We start from the raw sequence: 13921 nt of genomic DNA on the forward strand, positions 1-13921 counted from the left end.
CCTCTCTGCTCTTGGGATTTTGGGTTGCCTGGGGGGCCTGGGCGTGCAGCCCTTACTCCTCCAGCTCTGCAAATGCCCCTCACTCCCAACCCATAACATCCTACTATCCCAGCCCTGCCCCCCTCTCTGCCGGTGCCCCTCACTCCTGACCCGCTGCCCCCTGCTAGCCCAGCTCTGCCAGTGCCCCTCACTCCCGACCCACTGCCCCCTGCTAGCCCAGCCCTGGGCTCCCCCCCAGCTCTGCCAGTGCCCCTCACTCCTGACCCACAGCCCCCTGCCAGCTCAGCCCTGGGCTCTCTCCTGCTCCAGCTCTGTTCCTGTAGCTCACCCTGGTGAACAGACTCAAGCACAGACCCCGAGGTTAATTCTCCATTTGTCTCTGATTTTTCTCCTCTGCCTCCCTGGCTCTCTGCGTGTCTCTGCACAGAGTGACGGGCTGGCCGCTCCCCACTCACTTTCACTTTCAGCGTCTGGGTTCGGTCACTGGATGCCGTGGGCATGACTGAGGGCTTTCCCTAGAGTCCTTTGCCAATGGGGCAGTTGTGTAGGCGGGGGAACGATCCCACAATTGGGGAGAACTTTCCTGGCTTCTGCAGGGCCCCGGTGGAACCGGACAGAGAAAGGACCCTAGTCCTCACTCCAGACTCCTTCACCCGGAGGCCTGCCTGCCCCCGAGGGCTCCCCTTCCCCTCTCCCATGCGCCAGAGTTCTCGTAACCCCACAGAGCTGGGCCCAGAGGTTCTGGGGGGCTTGACCTCCAACCCTGTCATGGTGACTTAGGGCAGGGGCCAGGGTGTCCCCACTCCTGGTTGCTCAGTTCACATCGGCCACTTCTCTGGCCCACTGCCCTACTGTAAATTCAGACCAAATACAATTTATTAAAACAGCAAGAAACAATAAGAAAAAGCAGGTGAAATGGGACAGGTTAAAGGAGCAAGGGGCTCCGCCCTGTGGGTATGGGGACACCACACACATCCGTCTCTGGGGCATAAGGAAAGGTCAACGTCTGTTCCTCACCCATCTCAGCCTCCCCGCTCTTGCTGCACTGCGGTGACACCGCGGGTCAGACACTGCTCTGGCTCAGGACCCTTCTCCCCAGCATCAGCCCCCAATCTGGGTCATGCCCCCCACCCCCGGGTCTGGCCTGCTCTGCTCCCTTCCCCTCACTCTCCTCAGCTGCTTGGCTCTGGTGTTGTGTAGCATGGCTCTGGCCCCCTATCCTGGCTCTGGGCCCACGGCTCCCACTGTAGCTCAGCCGTGGCTCCTTTGTCAGCACGGCTGGTCTGCCCTGCCCCTGCCCCTGCCCCAGCTCCAGCTCCAGCTCCAGCTCCAGCTCCCCAGCATTGCCCTCAGCCCAGCTTAGGCTGCTGCTGTCCCCTTAGCTCTGCCCTTCTCTGCCCCAGGCAGCCCCAGCTCACTCGGAGGAGGGGTCCCTGGGTTCCTGACTCCTTCATTGGCCTGCTGCCCTGTCCATCAGGCTCACCTGGAGCATTTGCATCACCCCATTGGCCCTGGGGACTTTCAGTCTCGGGATCCTGAGTTCTCTTCAGCCCTGCCCCTTTCTCCTGAGCTTCCATGAGGGAACAACAGCCCCTTTCCATTTATCTCCATTTACATGTCAGGAACAGAGCACGAGCTTTTCTTTAGATGCAGAGACATCCCAGGTCACCCAGTGTCACGGAGTGTGGGGGAGTCAGGGCCCTGCACCCCCACTTCCTGCGATTCACCAGGACTCTCAGCCAGCCAGGAACACAGAAGGTTTATTAGATGGCAGGAACATGGGCTAAAACAGAGCTTGTAGGTACAGAGAACAGGACCCCTCAGTCAGGTCCCTCTTGGGGGGCGGGGAGCCCAGACCCAGGTTCTGGGCCTCCCCTCATTTCCCCAGCCATCTCCAAACTGAAAACCCCCTCCAGCCCCTCCTCTTGCCTTTCTCTCTGTCCCGGGCCAGGAGGCCACCTGATCTCTTTGTTCTCCAACACCTTCAGTTGGCACCTTGCAGGGGAGGGGCTCAGGCCATCAGTGGCCAGGAGACAGGATGTCGGCCATTCTCTGTGCAGACGGCATCACATCTGCCCTCCAGGGCTCTGCAACAATCACACGCCCTTATCCCACCACCTAGATACTTAAGAAATGCCTGGGGGAAACTGAGGCACACACACAGTATTCAGAGAAAACATTAAGAACATTCCCACTTCGTCACACACAGCAAACCTCTTCCTCTGTACCCCTTTACACATCACATTGCATGTGCTGGACACTGTGTCATCTGACTGGGGATTGACTGGGTTACATTGCAGACCCAGCCCCGGCGCAGCGCGCACTGCCCACGCCTGTTCACGTCTGTTCCACCCTCCAGGGGGGCAGAATCATCCCCTCCAGTTCATTCTCCATGGCTCTGCACCTCTGAGAGGGATGTGGCTGGTCAAGAGGGCACTAAAGGCCACAGCTGGGGTGCAGGGGAAGGCGCTGCCAGTACAGCAGTGACACAGAGCCACAGTATCTGTGCTGTGGCCCCAGTTTTGGAACCATCTCTAGGAAGAATCTGTCAGCGTACCAGACCCCCTTGGGGGTCTCACTTTTCCTCCAGGTTAAGTCACACAGCTTCACCGCCTCCTTAGACTGGGGGTGCCCCCCAGCAATGTCAGAGCAGCACATCCAACCCCCAGAAAAAGACACCAGACTCATAAATTTCTTTTAACTGTAAAGTTCATTGCACTTTAGAGACTGCTGCACTGAACCTCACCCAAGCCATTTCATTATGGGGTTTACCCTTCAAGCCCCAAAGAAATGGTTTTGGTGTAAATACGTTTTGTCCATGTTTAAGTGAACTGCAGTGATTATGGGTTGAAAGGGTGAATTCGGAGTGTCCTGGAGTAGGGGCAGCCTTGTCCCTGGCCAGAGTTGCCCATGGAGAGATTGAGATAAACTCCCAGGAACTCCTGGGCTCAGATCTCCCTGTGTGATGCTAGTCCTGTTCACCTGGTGCTCAAAGGGAAAGTCAAGGGTGGGCAGGGATGAGGTTGAAGTGAATTGGGTCCGGGACTCAGATCCTTTCGTTGCTCAATTCAGCTAGGATAGTGTGTATGGAGAGAAATCCCCCTACTACATTGGGACAAATCCCCTGCTTACATGTGCATGGAGTCCATGCTGGTGGCTGGAGGACACGAATCTTGGATTCGAGGGACTAACTGAGATGCTAAGAGTCAGAGAAACTGGGGAGCAGCTAAAAGAAAAGGAGTACTTGTGGCACCTTAGAGACTAACAAATTTATTAGAGCATAAGCTTTCGTGAGCTACAGCTCACTTCCTGAGCTGTAGCTCACGAAAGCTTATGCTCTAATAAATTTGTTAGTCTCTAAGGTGCCACAAGTACTCCTTTTCTTTTTGCGAATACAGACTAACACGGCTGCTACTCTGAACCCTGGGGAGCAGCTAACAGCCATGTTCGGGAAACACCAGTAGCCCAGGTTCAAGGAAGAAAGGAGCTGGCCACCAAGGAATCTGAGAGAGAGGAAATCAGAGAAGAGTCCTGGTGACTCATAACAACCAGAGGCAGGAGGTTCGGTGGCTTTCTACACCGTTGGAGATAGATGAGGATGGGCAGGCTGTGGCCACCACAGAGAAGAGGACTGGGAGAAATTGCACACTGCTAGAAGTTCAATCAATTCTAGGTCATCTATGTTGAAACTAGGAAGATCCCTCTGAGATCCAGCTGGTCTGAGGAAATGGAGAGATGTACCAAATGGCAGCTTGGCCCAAACTGTAAAGAAATCAAGCTCACCCACAAAGAGTCCTCCAACCGTCCAAGCAAGATGGGACAATGCTTGTTGGGAGAATCAATTCTCAGAAGACTTGGAAGAACATTACACAAAGGGACAGGCAGAGAACAGAACCACTGGCTAGGAAAGTGGTGTAGGGTGTTAGGGGTTTGGTTTTGTGGAACATTGGTCCACCATCTATAGTGAGAGGGGGCTATTCAGTTTGGATGGCCTCCATCTCTGCAGAAGGGGGACCAATCTGCTCTGGGATAGACTGGCTAGAAGTGTCAGGAGGGGGTTAAACTAATAGCAAACAGGGAAGGTAAAACGAGGGAAGACAAGAGCACTCTGCTAGCTCTGAAATGAGATGTTCAGAACAAAGAACAAGAAACCAAAGGACTTGAAGAGGAAGAAATTCGTTAGTTGTCTGTGCACCAATGCTAGGAGCCTGCATAATAAACAAGAGGAATTGGAATTGTTCATTTATGATTCTATCTGAAACCCGGTGGAATGAATGACACAATAGTAATGCTAAAATCAACTGAGGAAGGATCAAGTGGGGAAAAGGGGTGGGGGAGGGGCACTCTACCTTTAATATGGCATTATCTGTTTCTGCGTCACTCATAACTCAGAAGAAATGATTTTGAATGTTTATGGATTAAAGTCCTTATAGATAAAAGCACAAGATAGGGTACTAGTTGGCATCCGCTATAGCCACCAAATCACACTAGGGAACAGGACAACTGCTTCCTTATGGGGAAGGAATATGTAGGAAAACACACTGTGTGATCATGGGGGACTTCTATGTGAGTGACATATGCTGGAGGTCTCCCACTGCCAGGACTAAAACATCCTTGGAATGTCTGAACATAAAAAAAGACAATTTCCTAACTCAAAAAGTGTTGTGGCCAGCATGGGTGAATTCTATGTTAGACTTTGTCCTAATAGATAAAGAGGAATGGATCACAAGAACTAAAAGTTAATGGTTATTGATGACTTGATCACATTTCTAATCTGTGAGCGGAATAAAGTCCAGAGCAGTAATAGTGCTTTAATAGAGCCAATTTCACAAAGCTAAAACAAATATGAGCCAAATCAACTGGGAGGAAAAATGTAATCAGAAAACGTGAATGATAATTGGGAATCATTTAAGAACACCTAACTAGAGTCCCAAAAGCCACAATACCACAACTGAGAAAGAAGGTTGCACTAGTTAACAAACTGACTGGTTTAGAGGGGAAGTGAAGGCACCTGTAAAATATAATAAAAATAATATCTAACATTTGGAAGAAAGGGGAAGGTGATAATAATGAATATACCAATGGACATTCTGATTAAAAATTCTCATGGCACACATTAATGGATTAAAAATTGGGTTACTGTTAAGCCTCAAAATGTAACTGTAAATGGGGAATTATCATTGAGCTGGGCTATTTCAGGTGGGATCCCACAAGGGTCGGTTTGGGCCCTACAGTATTTAACATTTTTATCAATGATCTGGAAGAAAACATAAAATCATCCCTGAGAAAGTTTGCTGATGAGACAAAATTTGGGGAAGTGGTAAATAATGAAGAGGACAGGTCACTGATTCATAGTGTTATCAGCCCTTTTGCTCAAGATGACCTTACTTTTCTTTGCTGTCTGTATGTTTGTGTCCATAATAAAACAAAATAGACTGAGGCAAAAAGCTCTTTATTCATTCCACACATGGTGGTTAGTGGGGGTGGAGTTTACAAGGGAGAAAATGCACTGAATGGGACAGATGGTAAGGAACAACCAGATAAGTGTCACATTATCTGGCTCATTGCCGAAACTGGTTTTCAAAGCCTCACGGAGATGCAGAGCCGCTGGGTGGACTCTTCTTATTCCCCTGGTATCTGGCTGCTCAAAATCGGCTGCCAGGGTGATCTGCCTCAACCCCGCACTCTGGCAGAAACTTTTCTTCCTTTGTTTCACAGACATTATGGACGAGCACAGCCAGGCAGAAATAATAATGGAGATATTGCTTTCACTGAGGTCTAACCTAGGAGAGCAAACAACGCAAGCGACCTTTTAAATGTCCAAGGCACATTCCACCTCCCTTCTGCACTTGTTGAGCCTATGGCTGAACTGCTCCTTACTGCTTTCCAGGCTGCTTGTGTACAGTTTCATGAGCCATGGTAGAAAGGGGTAGCTGGGTTTCCCAGGATCACGAATGGCATTTCAACATCACCAGTGGTTATTTTACGGTCTGGAAAGAAAGTCCCTGCTTGCAGTTTTCTGAACAGACCTTGTTCCTAAAGATGCACATGTCATGCACCTTTCCTGCCATCCCACGCTGATGTCAGTGAAACAGCCCCTGTGATCCGCCAGCGCTTGCAACACCATTGGAGACGTATCCCTGTTAAGGGCTTTCCCTTCGCCCTCCCCTGGTTCTTGTCATGCAAACAGAAAGCAGAAGACCAGAAGTCCGAAGTGCAGTCAATGCAATGTTTATTGGGGTTAATCAAGCAAGCATATCAATAGCTCTGCTTGCTGACAGAGCCTTTTTTCCTTGTCCTCTTTTTCCTCACCTCCCCCTTCTTAGCAGGCTTAATTATACCTGTAGTGCACGCCATGGGTCCCACCCCCTTACAATTTGTGGTCATATTCTGTTCTGGAGGGTCTTGAGTCTGAGGGCTTTGGCACAACCTCTTTTGTATCCATGGGAGAGGTAAGGAGTGAGGTTGTGTACTGGACAAGGCCAGGCATTTGTTTGGCTTTTAGGGTTTCTTATGCCCCCCACCCCCCATCCCACTAGCCCCTCCCAACTGGTAGCTTGACCTTATCTCCGGAGAGGAGTTGAGGCAGGACTGTCCTGCAAGTGTACACTCATATATTAAACTTCCACCACACCCAGCAATGCTTTAACTCTATTCCTTATCTTTTCTCATTGTACTAACTAACCCATCTGGTTGGGCAGAAGCAACACGCAGCGTCTTTGTTCCTTGTTCACACACATATTAGTAAGGATATAAAAATGTGAAAGTCAAATGGGCAAACAAGACCAAAACTCTATCTCAGGCAAATACACAGGTCTGAATACTACATTATCACCACTAGCCCTCTCAAAAGCCGCCCCTTTCCCCTGGGATCCTCCGGCCCAGGTAACCCAGGGAAAGCCTAAGACATATGGAAGCACATTTCCTGACAGGGCCAGGTATCAGGATGGAATGTGTCAGTTCTCCATTTGCCCCACTGCCTCCTGTGCAGTATAGTGCCCTGCACCTTCCCTTGTACGGGTGTACTGCACATATTCCAATTAGTGTGTCAGACTCCGCATAGTGATGGGCCTGAGAAGGTTGGGTCTGGGTTATCTGTCACACTTTTGGTGGAGGGCCTGCGACATTATTTATATGTTACAATTAATGGTTGTGCTTTGTGGGTCTGTGCCCCTCTGAACTACTGAGCTATACATTGCAGGATTAGTACATTTAATAATAGGCCAACAGCCGTAATGATCCATACCAATATTGAGAGCCCTGACCATGGTAATATGGTCAAACATCCAGGCCACCACCAAAAACATTTCTTCTCCTCCTTTGACAGGATTAAGATTTTCTTAATGCTATTCTGGAGTGTATATTTTAAATGGTCTAATTGTTGGCAGTTGCATCGAGCTGTGTGAGTCGGTGGGTAAGAACAGCAGGACAGGGAATGGACCGATTCCCAGGATGCCTTGGAAGAATGCGGAAGCTCCTTCACTGGATGGTTTCAGAAAGAGGCTGCGTGAACCGTCTGTCCTGGATGGTTGAGACAGAACAAATTCTGCATCTCGGCAGGGGGTTGGACTAGAATGACCCTTGGGGTCCTCCCTAACCCTGTGGCTCTCTGCTGAGAAGCCCCCGGCACTTCTGATCCTGGGCCCTGTGTCTCTCCTCCCCTCCACCACAAGGAACACAGATTTGCAGTGGAATCGGCAGCAGAATATTTACACCTGTTTCCCCATTTTGGCCCCCGGGCGGTTTATCTGACGTCCAAGTTGTTTCCCTTTGGAGGAGAATCGGCACTATGAACCAGGCCTACTCTTTGCTGAAATCCCCTTTCTGTGATCTCCGGAATGCCTCCCGGGTCATGTCCAAAAAGTTAGACAAAAACGCATCGATTCTCAAGCCATTCTGGACCGTTGTGATCACCTCGCCTGAGCTCCTGTGCTACCAGCCTTAGAAGGATTTGAGTTGTATTGGTAAATGTTCGTTTCACCGTGGCTGTTCACAATATCGAAGTTGAGTTGGTCCCAGGATATAAGAGATTAAGTGGGGAAGGGAATGTCCTTTGTTGGACCAGCTTCTGTTGGAGAGAGACAAGCTTTTGAGCTACACAGAGCTCTTCTTCAAATCTTCTTCTGGTCTTCAGCCCAGACCTGAACAGAGCTTTGGGTAGGTCCCAGCTTGTCTCTTCCATTAATGGAAGATGGTTCAATAAAAGATATTGCCTCCCCCACCTTGATTTCACTGCACACACACACAGACCACCACCAAAATATTTCCATTGGTGAGAATCGAAATATGCCACCAGGCACAGTAAGAAAAGACTTTGCTTTAAGGCTACTGACTTGGGTACTTTGTACTTTTTTGATGAGGGATGTTGACAATCTGTATGTGAACGATTCTAAAGCTTTAACTTTTAATTCTTGTCAGACCCCCACATTGTCTGACCCCTCCTCCATAATTTCCCACAACTCTGAAAATTTAAAATAAATTAAAAAAATTAAAAAATGCTCAAACCCCACAATTTTGCACAGGGGGCACCTGGGGACCCAGCCAGGGGCCACGCCTGGACTCTGATGAGCCACAGGAGGATTAAAGCACCTAGGGCCCAGTGCATTGAGACCCTCCCACCGTAGCCCCGTGAGTGTCCAGCAGGGAAGTTCTACCAGGGCGGTGGCTGAGTGACCATGGGCAGAGAACAAAGCTCGTCACGGTGACCAGCGTTGTCTCATTGTTCCCTGGTGCTTCCCCGTCTGTCTGTGTGTCTCCAGCTGGTATCTTTTGTCTTTAATTGTAAGGGCTGGGACTGTCTCATACCGTGTGTCTGGGCAGTGGCTGGCACGATGGGGCCCTGATCTCACTCAAAGTATGTGCAGTGCCTGGCATGATGGGGCACCGATCTCAGTCTAGGAGATCCGTGCAGTTCCCTGTGTGATGGGGTTCCCAGTCAGTAGGGAGGGTCTGCACAGTATCCAGTGTGACAGGTGCCCCATTCTCATACGGGGGGAGTATATGCAGTGCCTGGTGTGATGGGGGCCCTGATCTTGATTGGGTGGGTGTGTGGAGCACCCAGCATGACAGGGGCCCTGATCTCGGACGGGGGTGTCTGCAGCGCCCAGCGCGATGGGCTGCCCCTATGCTCTGCCAACCCTCAGCTAATACCAACCCATGGAGCCCGTGGGAGGCTGTTGCCGTGGCAGGACTGGCCCTAGCAGGAGGTGGCACCGGCTGCTGCGGGGCAGGTCGCGGTTGCTGCAGGGAGGAGACAGAGTTTGCAAAGCTGATTTATTGAAGATTTTCAGAGCACAAGTCATGGGATCAAAGCGGCTGCGGGGCCCTTCCCCGTCGGCTTCCCAGTCACCTCCAGGGGGTGCTGCAGAGCTGTAGGAAAGGCAGGATATAACCCCCCAACCTCTACCCTCGCCTTCCGCATAGTGCCCCTGTGCTTCCATCCACCAGCCTCTCCCAGCCGCGTCCCACAGACCCCAGCAACACGGGGCCCAAACCCAGTGTCAAGGGAGGGTCTATAGACATCCGGAGAGGGGCTGGCCTGGCAGTGCCAGGGGAGGTCCGTGCGTGGCTCACAGGGCAGTGAGGAGGCGGGCGGCGAGTATCAGCGCGGCTGGAGAAACGCTGGCAGAGGGCCCATGCCGTTCACGTGTCTCTGTATCCAGCTGTCATAGGCCGTCACCCGGGTGAAGACCCCGGGGAACCTGCAGTCAGCACAGATGATTCCACACACATTTCTGGTAATAAACCAGCTCACGATTCCAGCCAGGTACCAGGTGCCGTCCTGCTGACAGGCCAGAGGCCCGCCAGAGTCGCCCTAGAGAGAGAGAAACGGGGGTCAGGGCCCCAATTCCCATCGCTGTCACAGTGAGAACGAAGGCTGGATAGGGGTCACAGAACATACCCAGTCTAAGTAACAAAGAGCAGCAACCTGTGTCAGGGATTTGGGCAGCGCCTGGCACAAGGGGCCCCTGATCTGGCCTGGGGTCTGGGCAGCGCTTTGCACAAGAGGGGCCCTGATCTTGCCTGGGATCTGGGCAGCGCCTGGCACAAGAGGGGCCCTGATCTTGCCTGGGGTCTGGGCAGCGCCTGGCACAAGAGGGGCCCTGATGTTGGCTGGGATCTGGGCAGCGGTGCTGTAATACCCACAATCAGCTGAGAGGAAAGGCTCTCACTTTGCAGAATCCCTTGTTGCTGTTCATGTACCCAGCACAGATCATGCTGGGTTTGACTACATCTGGTCCCAGATGTGAGTGTAGAGTCAGTATCTTGTAACGATCGTTGCAGTCTGCTGTTTTGATGATGGGAATCTCCAACTCCTGCAGGGTCTTGGGTCTTGGGAGAGGCTCTGGAGAGCGAGAACCGGGAGTGTGTCAAGGTTATTCCACCAGCGTCCGGCGCCTCCTGAACCCCGTGTGCCAGGGTCCGGACGAGCCATTTGTGCCTTTGGGCAGCTTCCCCCATGCCTGTGCCATTCTGGAGACGAATCTGGCTGTCAAGGCACATCTACTATGGCTAAGTGCAGGCGTGCCCCTGTGTGCTGCCCCACAAGGAATACACACACACACACACACACACACAATCCCCTCCAGCAGGAGGCAGCGCTGCCCCCCACCCACTCACATGGCCCTGATCATCTGGGACCCCAAGCCTCTAACTCAGGAGCTCAATCAATTTGATTTAACAAAGAGAAGGTTAAGGGGTGAATTGAGCACAGTCTATAAGTATCTACAATGCGAAGAAGTGTTTAATAACGGGCTCTTCAGCTGAGAGAGAAAGATCTAACATGATCCAATGGCTGGAAGTTGAAGCCAGACAAACTCAGACTGGAATTAAGGTGTCAGCTTTTAACAGTGGGAAATTTACCAAGGGTCGTGGTGGGTTCTCCATCACAGGCAATTTGTAAATCCAGACGGGACGGCCATCCAAGAGATCTGGTCTACTTTCAGCAGCAATTAATTCAGGGACGTTCTCTGCCTTTTGCTCTCCAGGAGGTCAGCAGAGATGGTCACATCCATGACCACCAGAGCTCTCCTGTCCACAGGATGGTTCAGGGCAACTGCCCTGGGTCCCGTGCTTTGGGGGGCCCTGTGGGGCCCAGGGTGGTCTGGGGGATTAGTGGGGGGCCTGGCACCGGCAGCAGGGGTCGGGCTCACCTCCCCGCACTCACTGGCAGTAGTGGGAAGTGGAGCAACATGGCTGGGAACCTGGTCGCTCCATTTCCCGCCACCGCTGGTGAGTGCAGGGCAGTTCCACTCCTGCTGCTGGCACCAGGCCCCCACTAACCCTCCAGGCTGCGTCACTCAGGGGAGGGGGATTGGGAGAAGGGGTGGAATGGGGCTGGGGAGGGGGCAGAGCAGGGGTGGGGACACAGCTGGAAACTGCTCTCCCCAACCCTCTAACAATTATGGACTCCCAGTGCCTCTCTGAGACTTCTGACACTTACTGGTCACTTCAACGTTTCCCCAGCCGGTGACCCAACACTTCTTCTTCTCGGGGAACTGCAAGGAGGGCCTCGGCAGGGAGATGGGCCGGATGAACTTCGTGGGTTTCACTGGCTTCTCCAGCCTCACCAAGGCGATGTCAGCAACTTTGCTCTTCCTATTGTAACTGGGGTGGAGGATGATCTGCTTCACCTGGACCAGGATCTGATTCGGGGAGGGGTTGAGGAGCTGGTGTGCCCCTAGCACCAAACGGTACTGGGAACAGGTCAGAGAGCTGGAGGAGAGAAAAAGAAAAGGGGAAGACAGGGGATGCTGAGATGCAGCCACCTCTGTGGGGGAGGGCAGTTGGGGAACACATGCAGAGCAGGAGGCCAGGGAAGAGTCATCACCCCCTGCCTGGGTTACTCACCGAATGAAGCAGTGAGCGGCTGATACCACCCACTGGGCTGAGATGAGGGATCCTCCACAGATGTGGAGGTAGTCACTTTTTTTGTCAATATATCGCTGCACACTGACCTGCCAGGGCCATCGACCCTCCTGCGCATCCTGCCCTGCTATGATATGGCTGAACACTGCACAAAACAGGGGCGCCATGTTAACATGGGACAAAGTGCACATCTTCCATCCAGAGCCAGGGATAGAACCCAGGAGTCCTGGCTCCCAGCCCCACCCATATCCCACTCCCAGGACAGGTGACAGAACCCAGAAGTCCAGACTCTTTACCTGGCTGGTCTTGACTCTCCTCTGCACCTGTGGAGGAAATGGAAATGTTGGGGAGACATGACAGAGTCAGGGCTATTGCGGGAGAAGCATCACTAGGGTCCGATTGGGGAGAGTGGAAGGTGGGGAAAAGAGCTGGAATAAAAGCCCCATCCACTGTCCCATAGCTCCTCCCATACACTAAATACTCTGCCTCAAATCATAGGTGGCTACTGTGCATCAGTAGGTTTCAGAGTGAATGTTGGCATGAGATGAAAGGGGGCTGTTCCCAACTCTCTCAGGGGCCACACGTCCTCCCTCCACCCTGCAAAGCCCAAGGGCGGGAGAGGGTTTGGGTGCAGAAGTTGAGAGGGTGCTGGGGCCGTGGCTCCTGTGAGTCAGAGGGGCTGGAGGGGTCATGCTAGCCCTGAGGGTGGTGGGGGTGTCTCGGAGATGGGCTCAGGGTCCCTTCATTTACAGCAGAGCCTGGGGACCAGCACATCATTTCTGCCCCTCAGTGCACAGAACCTGTTTTGCTCATGTCCCCACAAACCCTTGAACCCAGGCCCTGAGAAAGAGACAGAGCCAGTCTACTGGGACAGGATCGTCCCCCTGAGTCGATTCCAACCTGATCGTCCCCTCCTGTCAGTTCCATCCGCGGGGGGCAGGATCGTCTTGTCCAGTTGATTCCCTCCGGGGAACAAGATTGCCCCCTCAGATCTATTCCCCACCCCAGGCTGCAGGGTCGTCCTCTGTGGTCTGTTCCCCACGGGTCTGCATCGCTCTGGATCCCTTGGTCTCTCTTACCGTGCACTGGGGACGCCAGTACCAGCAGCAGCATGGCCAGCTGGGAGTAGAGCCCCACCATGATCCTGCCCCACAGATGCTCTGGGTTGGGACAGTCCAGTTCAGCCTCCAGCCAGCGGAGCAGACAGCCCCTGGCTTCAAGGCAGCGAGTTATATACCCAGCTGGAGCCTCCCCATGGGTTTGGGGTGTGATTTCTGCCAGACCGCCAGACATGTGCCTCAAGAAGCCACGGCACCCCTGAGCCCTTATCTTCTGTCCCCAGCATTTTCCTGTTTAAAATTCTGAAGCACGGGAAAGTGAAAGCAGAAGCTCACAGACCCTTGCCTCCCCCCCCCACTGCTTACGTGGCTTAGCTGAGATCAGGTCCTTGCTGGACCATAGCCATCGGGAGGAGTGCTGTGTCTCAATGCTGTGACTCAGGCCTGCCCTGTGGAGCCATCTCCAGTCCGGGGGCCACCTGCCCAGGTTCTCCTGGGACTGTCCCATTGCTGGAGGTAGCCGGGCTGGGTCTTCTGTCTGGTGCTCAGTGCCCACGGCTGGCCAGTGCTCTGGGGTCAGGAAACCGCCATCCAGCCCATTCTTCTGCACCTCCCCCTGCTCCCCACCACTTCCAGGGACCTGCCTTTGCAGCCCTTTTCCCAGGCAGGTATCACAGGCAACAGCCTCCCATTGATGCTCTCTCTCGTTGGCCTCCAGCAGCCGGGGGCACTAGAGAGATTTCCTGCCCCCACAGCAGTTTGGTGGCAGGGGGTAGTGGGCGGGGAGGGGATGGAACATGGGGGTGGGGGGCTATAGAAATACACCGCCACCATTGAGCTCAAAGCGGCTTTTTTCCTTTACCCTGCTGTGGCTCCTTCACTTCTGCCCAATCCCCCAAAACTTCACCCCCTCGCACCCTCCCACAGCCCTGGCTGGCGCATCCTGGCCGGGATTGCAGTCAGTCTCTGCAGCATCTGGAACAACAGGTACCCGA

General features: G+C 53.0%; 2 protein-coding genes across 5 annotated transcripts in view; both read right to left on the reverse strand.

Moving 5' to 3' along the window:
• The window catches only part of LOC119856777 (RING finger protein 112-like), an 81942-nt gene extending 81440 nt beyond the window's left edge, over nucleotides 1-502 (reverse strand). For all 4 annotated transcript variants that reach the window (XM_043517143.1, XM_043517142.1, XM_043517141.1 and 1 more), the window contains exon 1: nucleotides 329-502. In XM_043517143.1, coding sequence (XP_043373078.1) covers nucleotides 329-500 — 172 coding nt within the window. In that variant the 5' untranslated portion in view covers nucleotides 501-502. The remainder of the gene's footprint in view (nucleotides 1-328) is intronic.
• Nucleotides 503-9256: 8754 nt separating this feature from the next.
• On the reverse strand, nucleotides 9257-13693 carry LOC119856783 (serine protease 27-like). Its single transcript, XM_038404793.2, has 6 exons — nucleotides 12948-13693; nucleotides 12165-12191; nucleotides 11851-12013; nucleotides 11444-11715; nucleotides 10173-10345; nucleotides 9257-9814 (listed from the first exon to the last, which is right to left on the reverse strand). The coding sequence occupies exons 1-6, from the start codon at nucleotides 13159-13161 to the stop codon at nucleotides 9602-9604; spliced, it is 1062 nt and encodes a 353-aa protein (XP_038260721.1). The 5' UTR covers nucleotides 13162-13693; the 3' UTR covers nucleotides 9257-9601.
• Nucleotides 13694-13921: the final 228 nt, after the last annotated feature.

This window comes from Dermochelys coriacea, chromosome 6, assembly GCF_009764565.3.
Source record: "Dermochelys coriacea isolate rDerCor1 chromosome 6, rDerCor1.pri.v4, whole genome shotgun sequence".
Classification (NCBI taxonomy): Eukaryota; Metazoa; Chordata; order Testudines; family Dermochelyidae; genus Dermochelys; species Dermochelys coriacea.